Source organism: Microcaecilia unicolor, chromosome 1 (assembly GCF_901765095.1).
Source record: "Microcaecilia unicolor chromosome 1, aMicUni1.1, whole genome shotgun sequence".
Taxonomy (NCBI): Eukaryota; Metazoa; Chordata; class Amphibia; order Gymnophiona; family Siphonopidae; genus Microcaecilia; species Microcaecilia unicolor.
The window spans coordinates 375193015-375211435 of NC_044031.1; the positions used below are offsets into that span (position 1 = coordinate 375193015).

Here is an 18421-nt window from a genome sequence, read left to right on the forward strand (position 1 = left end):
AAAGATTCTGCCTTGGAAAGGGGGGGGGGGGGGGGGGGAGAGCATGGAGAAATGTAGTGAACTAACTGAAAAATATCCGCACAGTTATCCTTCTGAATTTTGAGAAAGGTACTTTATGAATTTTTAGAATCCTGAAAAAATCTGGGCAGTTGGCAATCCTAGCCTTCTAAATCCTGAGCACATCTGACAGTGCCTCTCTAAACGTTTGGGCCCAAGACTTTGTCTCCTTGGCAGTCTTCGTGGATAGGGGGCCCAGTGCGTGGGCCAGATCATGGAAGTCAGTGGACCCTGAGGGAGGTGTCCTTACCAACAGTTGTATAGAGGCAGGGGCCATCCATCTAGCTTTGCAGGAGTTTCTGCCCCTTATGAAGAGAAATGTGGTCCAAGTGATGTCAGACACCACTATGACTGTGGCATACATCAACAAGGAAGTGAGAATGCAGGGTATGATAATTGCTTTGGAGACCAGCAGGATTTGCTCTTTGGATGAAGGCCATCTTTTGGCAGTGTATTTCCTCAACCAGAATGTTTTGGATTTGGGGGAATGGGAGCTGGACTTCCATCTCCTGGTGGACCACTGAGGCCCCCCCTTTCCACCCCCTCCCCCGTGCTGCAACCTGGTGGCTTTTCATTAGAAGTCCAAGTGTGCAATGTTCAGGTGCAGGTGGGAATGTGGAACATAGAGGATCAGTGCTTTGTTGCAGCCCTAGCTGTAATAGGAGCCTCTTTACATCTTTCTCCCACGCAACTGAACAGGGTCTCAACAGAGTGGCTGAACATTCATTTCTGGTCATCCTGGATTAGCCTTGCTGCCCATGGTATGTGGATCTGGTACGCCTGCTGGAGGGGTCTTCTCGCTCACTGCTGCAGGGAATCCTGAGACAGGGTCCAATAGTCATGTGGACTCTGATCCTTTCTGGCCAGGCCATAGAGAGGCAGCATCTGAGAAGCAGGGGTTACTCAGTGTTGGTCATCTGTGCTCAAGTTGTGAAGACAGTCTGTCATTGATGTATATCCAGTTCTGGTGTACCTTCGAGAGATGGTGTGCAAATTGGGGGCTGACTGCTTAGTGCTTGCAGATTGCAGACCATCTGGAGATTTGGCAGAGGGGCCTGGAACAGTGCTTGGCCCTCAGCTTTTTGAAGGTTCAGGTGTTTAACTCTGTCATGTTTTTAGAGTATGGTTCACGGAGACTCTTTGTGGAGGTTTTTTTTTTTTTCGCAGGACGTTAAACAGATTAAACTGCTTGTGTGGCTCATTTTGCTGCAGTGAGACCTTAAGCTGGTACTTAATGTCCTGTCTCCTCTACCATTTGAAATCTTATCCTGAAAGTGGTGTTTCTGGCGGCTATTTGCTCAGCTCAACAGGTTTCTGAATTGTAGACTTTATACTGTGGGGACCCCTACTTGTCTTTTTTAGTTAATGTGGTATTTCTGGACTGTGCCTTCATTCTTACCAAAAGTGGTACCACCATTTCACGTGAATCAAAGTATTCTTCCCAGCCTTTTTGGAACATGGGAGATCAGAGCCTTCACGGACGTTCCCCAAGCTGGATGTTAATAGAGTTTTGCTGCATTATGTGGAAGTAACCTGTTCTTTCTGTTTGTCAGATAGGCTTTTCCTCTCATAATCTGAAAAAAAAGAAAAGAAAAAGTGCTTTACTTAGATTTAAAAAAAATTCTACTGACCCCTGATAACTAGATGTTAAATGCATAATTTTGAACCTTTTGAAGAGAATTTGTTGACGTGTGTTTATGAAGAAATTCAGTGTACAGTACTGGAATAAATTAATTGTGTTTGAAAACTTGTGCTGCCCAGTATTTGGAATTCATTTGTATCTATCTGTATCTATGCTTTATAAAACAGTTTATCCCAGCTTTACTATGCAGAAAAAAATGTTAAGTCTATAGGAGCGACACTGTTAAAATAAGTCAGAGGAAAGGAAACAATTTGTAATGTCTGGTTTTCCTTAATTGAATTAGATTTTTAATTGCCTCTTATGCTGTGTTCATTTGACGCTTAAGTGTTACAGTTTCTAATACTCTGTAGGAAAATTGGTGGTGATTTATCAGCTGTTTGATTAACAGTGGATGGGAAGCAGAATGGCAAGAGCTGGAATGACTTTAAACAGTCGAGCACTGCAAATTGATTTGTTTTAAACTGTGTGCTTGCAGTTAGAACTATTTTCAGTTGGCATGCAAATTGGATTAGGTCTTGTGCTTATCTGAGGATACTTGGCTCCTGTACCTTTTTTGGATAGTGATCTTTGGGCTAATGAGGGCTGAGTTTTACAGCTCGCTTGCTGTGGTGGTCAAGAAGAGGTCCATTGTCTTTCTGAAATTAAGGGATGGGAGAAACCAGTGGTTCCCAAATAGTTTTTCAGGATATCCTTGAAGTTTACATTCATGGATTCAAATGCATGCAGATTTTTCTCTTTCATGATGATTGTGGGTATCCTGAAAGCAAGGCTGGCTTACACTCCCCCAGGGCAAGTTTGAGAGCTACTGTCCTTTCATGGAGGTTAGATTGAGACGGGAGATGGCATGACATCAAAAAGCTGAAGCCATTAAGGTTGGGTTCCTTTTCCCTCTCCCCTGTGCAGCTGTCATTCCCATTCACCCATAACAAAGCAAACAAACCTATCAGTTGCTGCATCCACGTTATCATTCTTAATTGTTGGTAGCATTTTTATTTGATCTCACTTATATTTTCAAACGTGCCAGCTTGTGCAGCATACGGATATACAGAGAGGAAGTATTAGTTTTATCAGTTAAAGTAGTAATTAGTTGTTAAATAGTAACATAGTAGATGACGGCAGAAAAAGACCTGCACGGTCCATCTAGTCTGCCCAACAAGATAAACTCATATGTGCTAGTTTTTGTGTATACCTTACCTTGATTTGTACCTGTCTTTTTCAGGGCACAGACCGTATAAGTCTCCGAACCACCAGCCCCACCTCCCACCACCAGCTCTGGCACAGACCGTATAAGTCTGCCCAGCACTATTCCCGCCTCCCACCTACCAGCCCCGGCACAGACCGTATAAGTCTGCCCAGCACTAGCCCCGCCTCCCAACCACCGGCTCTGCCACCCATTCTAGGCTAAGCGCCTGAGGATCCCTTCCTTCTGAACAGGATTCCTTTATGTTTATCCCATGCATGTTGGAATTCCGTTACCATTTTCATCTCCACCACCTCCCGCGGGAGGGCATTCCAAGCATCCACCACCCTCTCCATGAAAAAATACTTCCTGACATTTTTCTTGAGTCTGCCCCCCCAATCTCATTTCATGCCCTCTCGTTCTACCGCCTTCCCATCTCCGGAAAAGGTTCGTTTGCGGATTAATACTTTTCAAATATTTGAACGTCTGTATCATATCACCCCTGTTTCTCCTTTCCTCCAGGGTATACATGTTCAGGTCAGCAAGTCTCTCCTCATACGTCTTGTAACGCAAATCCCATACCATCCTCGTAGCTTTTCTTTGCACCGCTTCAATTCTTTTTACATCCTTAGCAAGATACGGCCTCCAAAACTGAATACAATACTACAGGTTAATCATAATCATCGTGTCATTTGGAGGGGCTGGTTATAGAGACTCCCTGTACTTTTGCAGAGATGTTTTCACCTAGTAAAGGGCCACCAGAACAGACATGTTATGTGAATCAGGTGCTCAACAATCAGAGTTACTATTTATAAATATAAAGTTTTTTTTTTTTATATCACTAGGTTGAAACCTAGAAGCTTTAATATCTTTTAAGCGTACATCAAAAGAAAAAGTTGTTATATTGGAACTTGCTCCTTTTGTTTTGTGGATTGCAGTGGTGTATTATAAAAATACTTTTTTTTATTACTACTATTTCACAGAGAGGTATAGAATAATGAAGGAAGAGCTTCTTTAATGCAGAAGTTCTGTCCAGAGTCAATCTAAATGTGCCAACATTGTCCAGTTCAGTACACTATTAGCTGCTACGTTCATAGAAAGTTAATTATGTTCAGTGGAAAAAAAAATCTGTTGATTCAGGCTGTCTGCTATGTGAATATTCCATCACTGTTTCATTATTGCTACCAAGTATTACATATTAAGAGCATTTGCTTTAAACTTTGTTTTAATTAATTTACTCAGACCTTACATGCACATGGTGCTGCTTTTTAAACCCAAAGGCAAATCCCAAGGGTGGTTGACAAGTAGGTATAAACTGTGTTGTTTCTGACTTTCAGACTGCTTTGGGTCCTACTGATCTATACATCTGCTGTCTAGAATTTTGGAAGATGAAATGAGGAAATAAAAATTAAGTTTTGGATGTGTTCTGTAGAAGTTCTTTACTTTTGGATGTCTGTGTGCATGTGATAATGTTTGAATAGCCGGCTACACTTATGGCTATGCTTTCTGAACATGCGGCATCATTACGAGACAGACTTTTAAATGCCCAGTTGGGAATATATGCTAATCTCAACTTGGTTAAATGTTTCAGACGTATCCATCTACTTGCTCCTATGATGTTACTGAATTCTGTTATTCTGCCTTGCTGTATTTATTTATTTATTTATTTATTTTATTTATTATCTCATTTATACCTCACATTTTCCCAACTGTGTCAGGCCCAATGTGACTTACATCACACTGCAAAGGCGGACGCCAATGCAGTAAATTAAGCTAATACATCACGTAACCTACATAAGAAATAAAGGAGAGGATGGGGAAGAAACAAAAGGAACAGGGAAATCAGAGGAGAGAAGGGAAGGAAGGGTGGATGTGTCCAAAATTCTTATTATATTGTTATGAATCAAGTAGTGGAGACACATGTTGAGTCCTTGGGGTAAGCTTTTACAAATTAGCTCAAGGGATTTCTGAAGGATTGGAGAGTTAAAATGCAGGGTGTTCTTTCAGATAGCTGGATACCTGTTTATAGGGTACCGCAGAGCTCGCCTGTCTCCCTCATGTTGTTTAATATTCTGCTACAGCCATTAGGAGAGACACTTGGAGCAGTTGAAATTATTTTACATATATTCAGATGATTTTACTATAATTTTACCAGCTCCCAAAGCACACATGGATATTTTGAGTGAAATTCAAAAATGCGTCAATATTATTGAAAATTGGGCAAAGGAATTCCAGTTGAAACTTAATCAGGAGAAGACAAAATTCCTTTGGCTGGGCTCTCAAAAAGAGATTTGAGGGAAAAAGAAAAATTTTCCATCAATAAGATGCAATTTAAATTTGAATTTTCCGCCAGGATTTTAGGATTTGAAGTAGATAGTAAATTGATGATGATTGCTCAAATTAATGAGGTAGTAAAACTTTTTTCTTGCTAAGAAAATTAGATGTATTTACAATCACTATTATTATCGAAATTAGATTATTGTAATGTGGTATACGTGGGATGCACCAATACTTTATTCAAGAGGTTGCAAATGATGCAGAATTTTAGCTGTAAGAGTGATTTTTTTTCTTTAAGATCTGATGTATCTGATTGTTGTAACGTGGTATATGTGGGATACACCAATACTTTATTGAAGAGGTTGCAAACGCAGAATTTTAGCTATGAGTGCTTTTTTTTTCTTTCCTTTAAGATTGGATGTATCTATTACATAGTAACATAGTAGATGACGGCAGAAAAAAAACCTGCATGGTCCATCCAGTCTGCCCAACAAGATAAACTCATATGTGCTACTTTTTGTGTATACCTTACCTTGATTTGTACCTGTCTTTTTCAGGGCACAGACCGTGTAAGTCTGCCCAGCACTATCCCCGCCTCCCAACCACCAGGCCCGCCTCCCAGCACCGGCTCTGGCACTGACCGTATAAGTCTGCCTAGCACTGTCCCCACCTCCCGCCACCGGCTTTGCCACCCAATCTCGGCAAAGCTCCTTAGGATCTATTCCTTCTGAACAGGATTCCTTTATGTTTATCCCACGCATGCTTGAATTCTGTTACCGTTTTCATTTCCACCACCTCCCGCGGGAGGGTATTCCAAGCATCTACTACTCTCTCTGTGAAAAAATACTTCCTGACATTTTTCTTGAGTCTGCCCCCCTTCAATCTCATTTCATGTCCTCTCGTTCTACCTCCTTCGCATCTCCGGAAAAGGTTTGTTTGCGGATTAATACTTTTCAAATATTTGAACGTCTGTATCATATCACCCCTGTTTCTCCTTTCTTCCAGAGTATTCATGTTCATGTCATCAAGTCTCTCCTCATACGTCTTGTAACGCAAATCCCTTACCATTCTCGTAGCTTTTCTTTGCACCGCTTCAATTCATTTTACATCCTTAGCAAGGTACGGCCTCCAAAACACAATACTCCAGGTGGGGCCTCACCAACGACTTATACAGGGGCATCAACACCCCCTTTCTTCTGCTTGTCACACCTCTCTCTATACAGCCTAACAACCTTCTAGCTATGGCCACCGCCTTGTCACACTGTTTTGTTGCCTTCAGATCCTCAGATACTATCACCCCAAGATCCCTCACCCCTCTTATTATGAGTTACATTGGCTCCCCATTATAGCAAGATGTCATTTTAAGTTGTGTAGACTGGTTTTCCAGATTCTACAAGGAAATATTCCTGTTTATTGGGTGGAATTTTTCTCTATATTGGATGGACAGCTTTTGATGCGACAAATATCTTTATTTCCTACAGTTAATTTGATTAAATATGTTAAACAACATGTTAAACAACTTTCAGCTTCAATCCCTTATCAAGCTGCAACAATATCAAATTCTCTTCCTTCTTGTGTTCACTCTCTATCTCGTTTGTGGTCTGGTCCTTCTGTAATAAACTGAAGATGGTTTTATTTTAAAAATATGTGAAATGGTTATATTTGAGGTATTGCTTTTAGGTTTTGTAAATTCTCAGATGTTGGTTCTGGTTCTTCTTTTTTTAGTCTTTTGTAACTGTTAACCCTATAAAGCTGATCAGGTTATTGTGGAATAAAAGTTCTTAATGTAATGTATTCTATAGAACAGTATAGAAAAATGAGCACAAAAGAGTTTTACTTCTGATGCTACAATTGAAGCTGTTTTAATGATACTGAATTTTATTTCGTGATATATTTCTAGATATGGGAAGTTTTCCAATAAATAAAAAAGCTGTCAAGTAAAAAAGAAAAAAATCTCCTATCCTTCTCCTTTTAAGGCACTGTCTGTCCAACTGGAACAGGTTTAGACATTTGCAGATGGACTATGCATAGTCAGTCCCTTATTCTAGTAATCTTCTGCTATTGTTTTAGGTGAGCTAACCTGTCTCCTGTCTCAATCTAACCTCCTTGTGTCCTTCCCTGCTAGGTTTTTCCCCTTTTCCCGTTAAGTACTCCTTCAATGAGTCATCTCATAAACTCTGGTATTCTGATTAGAATGATTGTTGATTGATCTGAGAAGTGGGTTACATCCAGGGTGCTGTGAATTTCCTTGGAAAGATGGAAACAAGTTGGTAGTCCAATACCCCAAACTATATTAATATGGAACCAGGTTCTATGAGCAAAAATAAAGTAAAAACAAAAACCTTTTGTTTTTTACATCAAGGAAACAGTCACAGATGTCTTCAACCACTTTGTACTTGTTTCAGAGACAACAACCTGTGCTGTATTCCCTAATTTTTCCTGTGTTCTAATAACTTTTCTATGGATTCTTTTTTTACATTTTAGTATATGAGCAATGTGGATTCATGGTGCAAGGCCTGTGGGGAGGTAGAACTACCCTCGGAGCTACAGGATTTAGAAGACGCCATTCATCACCACCAAGGAATATATGAACATATCACACTGGCTTATTCTGAAGTAAGCTGCATGTTGCATTTTATTTTCAGCATGCTTTTGTTCTGTTTCTCATAGCCAGTTTTGGTATGTTATATTTTAGTGTGTGTGTGTTTTTTTTGTAGCCTGGGTGGCTGTCCCAAGGAAGCTCATGAACTTCTTTTGTGATTTGATCTTCATATTCCATGTGCTTGGCTCTGTGAACTTCTTTCTGTTGATCCCAGAGGACATCTTAACTGGGCAGGATGTTCACAAGAGCTAGGGTTTGCAGGCTGACCATGAGAAGCTCACTCGGATAATCATCTGGCAATAATAGCCAATATTTATTTATTTATTAGGATTTATTTACCACCTTTTTGAAGGAATTCACTCAAGGCGGTGTACCATAAGAATAAATCAAACATGAGCAATAGAGAATTACAGCAGTAAAAATATTCAAATAACAGTACAAAGTATGGCATAGTATATTATTTACAATGCCAACATAATACGTAATAGAACATTTTAATTGACAATGAAGAGTGTAGGCAAAGATGGAACATATAGGTAAGAGGAGTTAGAAAATAAGGTGACTAATCTAAGGAAACATGCATAAGAAGTTAGAAAGATGGTTAAATTTTATATCAGCTAGGGTAGGAGTGGATAATCATGTCCACCTGCAGTATGTGCAGCCTGTGTCACTCTTTGTGTGTGTGAGACTAAGCAGTTAGTTACTTCTTCCATTAAAGGCCTGGTTGAAGAGCCAAGCTTTTACCTGCTTCCTGAAGTAGAGATAGTCTTGTGTTAAGCGGAGTCTTTCAGGCAGTGCATTTCAGAGTATGGGGGCTACTCCAGAGAAGGCTCGCTGGCAGGTATCGTGTAATGTCTTTTGGAGAGGGTGTGGTTGGTGATGGTCCTTGAGAGGACTTTAGTGTCCTTGGTGGTGTGTAGAGGGTCATCCTGTTCTTCAAGTACTCGGGGCCATTTCCTTTAAGGGCCTTGAAGATCAGACATAGAGTTTTAAATTTAGCCCTGTATTGCACTGGTAGCCAATTAAGTTTTTGTAAGAATGGTGTGATGTGGTCCTGTTGCTTGCAACCTTCTGTGAGTCTTACTGCAGCATTCTGAAGCAATTGAAGCTGATACAGGCTCTTTGTAGTCAGATCGTTGTATAGTGCACTGCAGTAATCCAGTCTTGATGTTATCGTGGCACGTACAACTGGAATAAGCTTTACCTTCTCGATGTAAGGAGAGAGGCAGCATAGCTGTCGCAAATAGTGGAAGCAGCTCTTGAAGGTTGCTTGGATTTGGGGAATCAGGGTAAGTATTGAATTTAATTGTATTCCAAAGTTCCTGACTTGTGATTTGAGGGGGGAGTTCGTACTTCTCAAAAGAGATCTTAATGTCAAGTATGTATCCACTTGTGTTAGCTACCCAGAGAAGCTCGGTTTTACTTGGGTTCAGGCAAAATTTATTGTATTTAGCCCATTCTTGAACTGATATCAGACAGCTAATCAGTTTATTTCTTGGCTGTAGGGTAGGTTCATTGGGTATGAGTAGCTGCACATCATCCGCGTAGATGTAGAACTGAGTGTCCATTGACTGAATCAGCTCAGCTAGTGGCTTGAGGTAGATATTGAACAGAATAGATGACAGTATAGATTCTTGTGGTACCCCACAGGCCAGTGCCTATAGTGGCGATGAATTGCTGCCAAACATTATGGATTTGAACCAGGCAAGTACTGTTGCATTGATACCTGTTTCTGTTAGTCGTGTTAGCATGATATCATGATTTACAGTGTCAAAAGCTGCTGAGAAATCTAGCAGTACTAACACCGAAGGGAATCCCCCGTCTCGGTTTCTGTGAAGATCATCTAGTAGGGATACGAAGATCGTTTCTGTTCCATAACAGGGTCTGAATCCAGATTGAAATGGATCTAGCCAGTTTCTTTCTTCTAGCCACTCTTTAAGTTGAACTCAGACTGTTCCATAAGTTTCCCTAGAAACGGGATGTTGAATACTGGCCGGTAACTTTTAAGTTTCTCCTGGTCAGGGTTGTTTTTCTTTAGCAAAGGGTGAACCACTGCCCTTTTTAATGCTGTTGGTAGTTGCCCCATTAGAAAGAGAGGCATTCACAATTTTTGTGGTGCTTTCTATGAGGCCTTTACTTGCCTGCTGCATTATATTTGGTGGGCAGGGTTTGAGGGAGCCAGCTAGTTGGTCGAAGGTGTCTTAGGATTTTGTCAAGGCTCTCTTCTGTCATTGGGTTAAAAGTGTCCCATCTGTCTCTGTCAGGATGGGGTGACTTTGAGACTGGGTGGGAATGCCTGTAAATCTTGGTGGAGACTTTTAATTTGGTTGGTAAAGTATGCAGCAGCAGTTCAGTTTGGACTGGGCAGGCTGGTTCTGTTGTGGGGGTTGCAGTAGGCTGTTTACTATGCTGAACAACTGCTTGGTTGAATTGGCAGCCTGTGGAATGCATTGAGAGAAATGTTTTTGGTTGCTGTTAAGGCTTGGTGGTACTTTGTCATGTGCTTCCTACAGTTTAGTCTGTCTTAATCAAGACAAGATTTACGCCATCTCATATCCAGTTTCCGTCCTTCATGTTTAAGGATCCGAATTTCTGGAGAGAACCAAGATGAGCGTTTGTGAGTAGGGCATAAGACAGTAACATACTGAATGTCTGACAAAGATCAGTTGGCCTATTCAGTCTTAACACTCTAGTTCTACTACTACTACTACTTATCATTTCTATAGCACTACTAGACGTACGCAGCGCTGTACACTTGAACATGAAGAGACAGTCCCTGCTCGATAGAGCTTACAATCTACTTAGGACAGACAAACAGGACAAACAAGAGATAAGGGAATATTAAGGTGAGGATGATAAAATAAGGGTTCTGAACAAGTGAATAAGGGTTAGGAGTTAAAAGCAGCATCAAAAAGGTAGGCTTTTAGCTTAGATTTGAAGACGGCCAGAGATGGAGCTTCACGTACCGGCTCAGGAAGTCTATTCCAGGCATATGGTGCAGCAAGATAAAAGGAACGGAGTCTGGAGTTAGCGGTGGAGGAGAAGGGTGCAGATAAGAGAGATTTACCCAGTGAACGGAGTTCCCGGGGAGGAATGTAGGGAGAGATTGAGAGTGGAGAGGTACTGAGGAGCTGCAGAGTGAATGCACTTATAGGTCAGTAAGAGAAGTTTGAACTGTATGCGGAAACGGATAGGAAGCCAGTGAAGTGACTTGAGGAGAGGGCTAATATGAGCATAACGACCCTGGCGGAATATTAGTCGTGCAGCAGAATTTTGAACAGATTGAAGAGGAGAGAGATGGCTAAGTGGGAGACCTGTGAGAAGCAAGTTTCAATAGTCTAAGCGAGAGGTGATAAGAGTGTGGATGAGGGTTCTGGTAGTGTGCTCAGAAAGGAAAGGGTGAATTTTGCTGATATTATAGAGAAAGAAACGACAGGTTTTAGCAGTCTGTTGAATATGTGCAGAGAGGGAGGAGTCGAAGATGATCCCAAGGTTACGAGCTGATGAGACAGGAAGGATGAGAGTGTTATCCACAGAAATAGAGAATGAGGGAGGAGGAGAGGTTGGTTTAGGGGGAAAGATAAGAAGCTTAGTCTTGGTCATGTTTAGTTTCAGATGGCGCTGAGACATCCAGGTAGCAATGTCAGACACGCAGGCTGATACTTTGGCCTGGGTTTCGGCTGAGATTTCTGGTGTGGAGAGGTAGATCTGGGAGTCATCAGCGTAAAGATGATACTGAAAACCATGGGATGAGATCAGAGTACCAAGGGAAGAAGTATAGATGGAGATAGTTCTCTACTAAATAGTTCTCTACTAAATTGAGTAGATGCACATAAAAGTCCTGTACTTGAAGCAGCATGCTTTTCCCAGCCTTTCAACCCTGTTCCTACTTTTACTGTCTTCTGTCCAAAATGTTTAGGTTCTGTTATAGTGCTTATTACCAGGACTTCAGATTATTCCAACCTGAATGAGACATCTAGTTGATGAATGATTCATCCTGTATGCATATGTTTGCATATAAGAAATCAAACCTAAGTGTAAAAGAGCACAGGAGCAGACAATCTGCATCCTAGTGAGGAAGTCAGGGTCTGCTAGTGATGATGACTGTGAAGGGAACAAAAAGCTCAAGAATTCACCCTGATTATAATGTTAATTACAGTATCCAATGTCTGGGCAATCATATTAACCCAACACAGCTGTAGAGGATTGCATGTTTTCATTTGAAGCGTTCTTGTTTTTTGGAAAAGAAATTCTATAACAAATCTCACAAAATTGCAGTCCTAGACTCCTGACACAGGCAGATTGGGCTGTGGCCATGTTGGGTTGATGTGGTTGTTCAGATATTGGATACTACAATAAATGTTATAATCAAGGTAGACTCTTAAGTTTTTTGTTCCTCTCTTGGTCACAGCTTATTTGTGGTTCCTTATTTTATTGTGGAGACTAGTCTTCTTTTTAAATTTATTTCATCTTTGAGTACTGAAACATGCCGTGGGAGTTGAAGCCCCATGGCACTGGAGGAGGTGACCTGCTGTGGTCATATCTCCAGTGAAGATTGAGGAAGGCCATAAAAAAGTTAAAAAGGAAAAGGGGATGTGATTTGATATACTGCTTTTCTGTGGTTGCAATCAAAACGATTTACATATTTTATACAGGTACTTATTTTGTACCTGAGGAAGTAGAGGGTTAAGTGACTTGCCAGAGTCATAAGGAGCTGCAGTGGAAATTGAACCAGGTTCCCCAGATTCTCAGGCCACTGCAGTAACCATTATGCTATTCCTGCATTGGTGCCCCTAGGAGCCTGGATGTTCCCTGATGGAGACCTCCTTGTCAGAGCCAGTCACTGCAAAGGGGATCAGTGGGTCGTGGATATCCTGGTCAGCTCTGGGGTCTTGGAGGAGGATTTGGAGGTCCTCTCTGACCTTCAGTCTGTCTTGGGTTTGGATTTAGATGACACTCCCCCAAAGGAGGAGTAGTCCCCTGTGATCTGGCTCTTTTGTTGTGAAGAGCTTTCTTTTGATGAGGTTACAGAGACTCTTGGGATGCTCAGATCTCTCACTGCGGACCCTTCTGAGGAATATGCTCTCTTGGAGGACCCTCTGATACATTTTCCCCTTCATAAAGTGGATGCTGCCTCCAGGAAGCTTCTTAGTCAACTGCTCTTTCGAGGGTGCTTGCTACTTGGGGAAGGACCTGGTGAAGCTGTTGAAGGATATGAGGGAGGCCTAAGGGAACCCAGCAGTCTACTGCTTCCAGACATTGCTCCTGGGGGGGGGGGGGGGGAGTAGTGAGCCATTTTCGGTCAGATTGGCATGCTCTAACCCAGGTTTGCAGTTCATGGAGGCCCTTTTGGTTCGGTTTTGGGGGTCTTGGGAGAGCCAGTTCTTCAGCCACCCCATGTGGAGCTCTAGCAGCTCATCCTGCCAGTGAGGATGCACTGGGCCCCTTGGTGGTGTGAGTAGGGGGCAGGTTGTTCCTCTTCCATCATAAGGGCACACTTTCATTATGGAGTTCTTCCACCCCATTCCTGACACCTTCATGCCTTTCCCATGTGGCTCAGAGTAAAAGCGACAGGCGGTCACCCTTACTCTGTAACATCTAGTGGGGCTCAGCACTGTGGAGATGGTGCGTCATGAAGAATGCAGTATGGGATGTTATTACATTTATTTTGAGGTCCTCAAGAAGGGCAGGTCCTTCTGTCCCATTTTGGAATTGAAAGGAGTAAATGCCTGCCTGCGGGTACAACATTTCTGCATGCAAACTCTCAGGTTGATGATTGCCTCACGGAGGCCTATCTGCACATTCCAGTCACAGCCCTTCACAGATGTTCTCTTTGCTTCTGTGTTCTTGGGTGCTATCACCATTTTTTGGCCTTTTTTGACTGGCCACAGCCCCCCACACCTTTTCCAAAGTTGTGGTGGTGGTGTTTGCTGCTTATCTGCACCGCTAGGGAATCGGGGTGCATCCTTATCCACGTTGACTGGCTGATTCGACCTGTGGGCCCTGTTGTCTTGGTGGGCTCCAGTCTCTCAGGACTTCCACTGCTCTTTTCTTCCAAGGTGAGAATCGGTCTTCACTGGTGGTCTGTTGTAGTTGGTGATTCAATCATTAGGCATGTAGGTAGCTGGGTGGCTAGTGGATGTGAGGACAGCCTGGTCACTTGCCTGCCTGGTGCAAAGGTGGCGGACCTCATGCTCACCTGAACAGGATTTTAGTGCTGGGGAGGAGCCGGCTGTCTTGGTACATGTGGGTACCAATGACATAGGAGAATGTGGGAGGAAAATGTGGAAGAGATGTTCTGGAAGCCAAATTTAGCCTTTTAGGTAGAAAGCTGAAGTCCAGATCCTCCAGGGTAGCATTTTCAGAAATGCTTCCTGTTCTATGTGCAGGGCCCAAAATTCAGGCAGAGCTCCGAAGTCTCAATGCGTGGTTGAGAGGATGGTGCATGGATGAGAAATTTAGATTTGTTAGGAACTGGGCAACATTCTGAGAAAGGGGGGAGGCTGTTCTTTAAGGATGGGCTCCACCTTGACTAGGATGGAACCAGGCTGCTGGCGCTAACTTTTAAAAAGGAGAGCAGCTTTTAAACTAGAATTGGGGGGGGGGGGGGGGGGAAGGAACCCGCAGTTGTCCAGGAGTACATGGTTTGTTGTGGAGTATCCTTGAAGGATACTATTGAAACAGGACATTTAGGGAATCCCAGTAGAAGAGGTTTCAACAAAGCTGAAAGTAAGCTAGGTATGCTTAAGAAGAGAGCAGGGTAAAGGATGCCCTTATCCTCTTCAACTTCTAAGCAGCTTGTAGATCCAAGGAAAAAAAATAATCTGACGTGCCTGTATACAAATACTAGAAGCCTAAAAAATAAGATGGGAAAGTTAGAATATATAGCACTAAATGATGAGGTAGATATAATAGGCATTTCAGAGACTTGGTGGAAAGAGGACAATCAATGGGACACCGCTAACAGGTTACAAATTGTATCACAATGATAGGATCAAATTGGAGGGGGATTGCACTATGTTAAAGAGGGAATTGAGTCAAATAAAAAACATTCCACATTGGGCAACACTATAATAGGTAATTTCGATTACTCCAATATTGACTGGATAAATGTTACATCAGGGAGTGCCAGGGAAAGAAAATTTCTAGATGTAATAAAAGACTGCTTCTTGGAGCAACTGGTCCAGGAACCAACGAGAGGGGGAGCCATTTTGGATCTGTTTCTTGGTGGCATGCAGGATATAATGCAAGAGGTGGTGGTGTTGGGTCCCCCAGGAAATAGTGATCATAACATGATCAAGTTTGAGCTACTATCTGGGATGAACCTACAAAGGAAATCTACTGTAGCTGCATTTAATATTTGAAAGGGCGACTATAATAAAATGAAGACAATGGTTAAAAGGAAGCTAAAAGGATCGGCTGCTAAGGTTATGACACTAAATCAGGCATAGACATTCAAAAATAACATCTTGGAAGCCCAGACTAGATGCATTCCACGTAAGAAGAGAAAACGACAGCCAGCGTGGTTAAAAGGCGAAGTAAGAGGCCATTACAGCCAAAAGATTGTCCTTCAAAGAATGGAAAAAGGACTCAAATGAAGAAAATAAGAAGCAACATAAGCACTGGCAAGTGAGATGCAAAACATTAATAAAGAAGGCTAAAAGAGAATATGAAGAGAAACTTGCCCACAGAGGCTAAAACTCAGTGATAACTTTTTCAGATACCTCGGAAGCAGAAAGCCTGCGAGGGAATCCGTGGGACTGTTGGATCATGAAGGAGCAAAACTGGCACTCATTGAGGACAAGGCCAGAGCAGAGAAACTGAATGATTTCTTTGCTTCGGTCTGTATATAAGAAGATGTAAGAGATCTGCCTATAACAGAAATGGTTTTTAATGGTGGTGATGTGGAAGAATTGAAAGAAATCTCAGTGAACCTGGAAGATGTACTGAGCCAATTTGACAAATTAAAGAATAGTAAATCACCTGGCCCGGGTGGCATATATCCAAGAGTACTCAAAGAACTCAAGCATGAAATTATTGATCTGCTGTTAGTAATATCGTCTGTAGTACCTGAAGATTGGAGGGGGCCAATGTGACACAGGGGTGAATTACAGACCGGTAAGCCTGATGTCAGTGCTGGGCAAAATAGTGGAAACTATTATAAAGAATAAGATTACGAAACATGTAGATAAGCATGGTTTAATGGGACAGTCAACATAGGTTCAGCCAAGGTAAATCTTGCCTCTCCAATTTGCTTCGTTTCCTTGAAAGTGTGAATAATCACGTAGATAAAGGTGAGCCAGTTGATATAGTGTATCTAGATTTTCAGAAAGCTTTTGGTAAAATTCCTCATGAGAGACTCCTGAGAAAAATTAGTCATGGGATAGGAGGCAATGTTCTGGTGTGGATTAGGAATTGGTTATTGGACAGAAAATAGGGGTTAGGGTTAAATGGTCATTTCTCTCAATGAAGAAGGGTGAACAGTGGAGTGTCTGTGGGATCAGTACTGGGACCATGCTATTTAACATATTTATAAATGATATGGAAATCAGAATGACGAGTGAGGCGATTAAATTTGCAAATGACACAAAACTATTCAAGGTTGTTAAAACAAGAGCGGACTGTGAAATATTGCAGGAAAACCATAGGAAATTGGAAGACTGGGCGTTCAAATGGCAGATGAAATTTAATGTGGACGAATGCAAGGTGATGCACATTGGAAAGAATGATCTGAATCATAGTTACCTGATGCTAGGGTCCACCTTGGTGGTCAGCACTCAAGAAAAAAATCTAGGTGTCGTTGTAGATAATATGCTAAAGTCTTCTCAGTGTACGGCGGCAGCCAAAAAAGCAAACAGGAGGCTAGGAATTATTAGGAAAGGGATGGTGAATAAGACCAAAATACTATATTGCCTCTGTATCGCTCCATGGTGCCTGCACCTTGAGTATTGCATTCACTTCTGGTCATCATATCTCAATAAAAGGTATTAGAAAAGGTTCAAAGAAGAATGACTAAAATTATAAAGGGGAAGGAACTCCTCTCGTATGAGGAAAGCCTAAAGAGGCTAGGCTTTTCAGCTTGGCTGAGGGGAGATATGATTGAGGTCTACAAAATCCTGAGTGGTGTAGAACAAGTAGAAGTAAATTGATTTTTTTGCTCATTCCAAAATATACAAAGACTAGGGGAAGTTACATGAAAATACTTTTAAAATAAATAGGAGGAAATAGTTTTTTTTACTCAATGAATAGTTAAGTTCTGGAACTCTTTGCCAGAGGATATGGTAACTGTGGTTAGCATATCTGAGCTAAAAAAATGTTTGGAAAAGTCTATAGTTTGCTATTGAGACAGACATGTGGAGGCAACTGCTTGCCCTGGGATTTGTAGCATGGAATGTTGCCATGATTTGGGTTTCTGCCAGGTACTCGTGACCTGGCAGCCACTGTTGGAAACAGGATACTGGTCTAGATGGACCTTTGGTCTGACCCAGGATGGCTACTCTTATGTTCTTATGAAAGCTCAGTTTACCACCTGAGGCGGGTGCTGCTAGATCCCTCACAGTGGATGTTTTTCTCCATGGATTTGAGTCTCATCATTTGAAGAGCTCATTCCTTGGGCCATGTAGCTCAGTGAACCTGGACCCTGCAGGAGGCAGCTTGGTTAATTAATCTGGAGACTCGGGCAGTTCATCTGGTCCTGTTGGAATTCCTTAGGCTCCTTTTGGGGAAGGTGGTCAATGTGATGTCAGACAATGCCACTACTGTGGCTTAAGGCCCTTTAAAGCTTAATTTCCATGAATCCTTAATGTCCTAGAAGGTATTACCTTGGCACACCAGCACACACCTGAAGCCTGTTTATTTTCTGAAATGTCCTTTATTGAATAAATATAGTTTACTGACAGATGTTCAGAAGTATTGTCCCCAAGTCAAGAGACTCTGTAATTCTGAGAACTGTATCAGTGGTTGGATATAGAAATCTGAAGAAAGGCAGCTCTATTGCAGAGCGGGAAAATAGTTAAACAGATGTGAGCAGTTCAGAACTGGGTGGCTGGAATATGCGATATCTTATGAGAGAGAATGATTGAGTTAAAAGTTGGGTTCTTTACAAGGGGGATTAGCAAGATAAGTGCTGTATGAAGCAAGGTGGACAATGCCTCATGGAGAAGGAGAGTTCAAGAAGGGGTTCACACAAGCCTAAGGAGGAGGAGGAGGAGGAGGAGGAAACGGACCAGTAGGGACAGAGCCTGCCATCAGGTAGGAGGGGTGGTCTCAGGGGGCAGTCTTCGATTGGAGGGAAAGGTCATACCCAGCTGACCTCTCAGGACAGAGATAGTGAGAATGACCAGGAAATTATAGCAGGTAGACAAAAGAGCCAAGCTTGGCTGAAAAAGAGAGGAAGTCTTCGCAGGAGAATAGACCAATAGTAACAGACTTTATACAGACAAGCTGGAGTGACTGCTTTACATTACACGCAATGCATTGTTCATATATCTTTGCAGTGAGGACTGCAGCAGTAAAAATCCTTAGAAGTGAAAATAACAGTAAAGGCATTAAACATATTTTAGGGTCACGACGAGGGGCATAATCGAACGCGTTCCTCTTGATGGGTGGAGAAAAACCTGCAGACCCTTAGAGGCCTACATTGCAGGGAAAAAAATGTGCAAGT

At 42.1% G+C, this 18421-nt stretch overlaps 1 protein-coding gene across 1 annotated transcript in view; it reads left to right on the forward strand.

The window, feature by feature from the left end:
• TRIO (trio Rho guanine nucleotide exchange factor) overlaps positions 1–18421 on the forward strand; it is a 905131-nt gene that overhangs the window by 371080 nt on the left and 515630 nt on the right. The window contains 1 exon segment of the mRNA XM_030209962.1: positions 7641–7772. Within this exon segment, the coding sequence (XP_030065822.1) occupies positions 7641–7772 (132 nt within the window).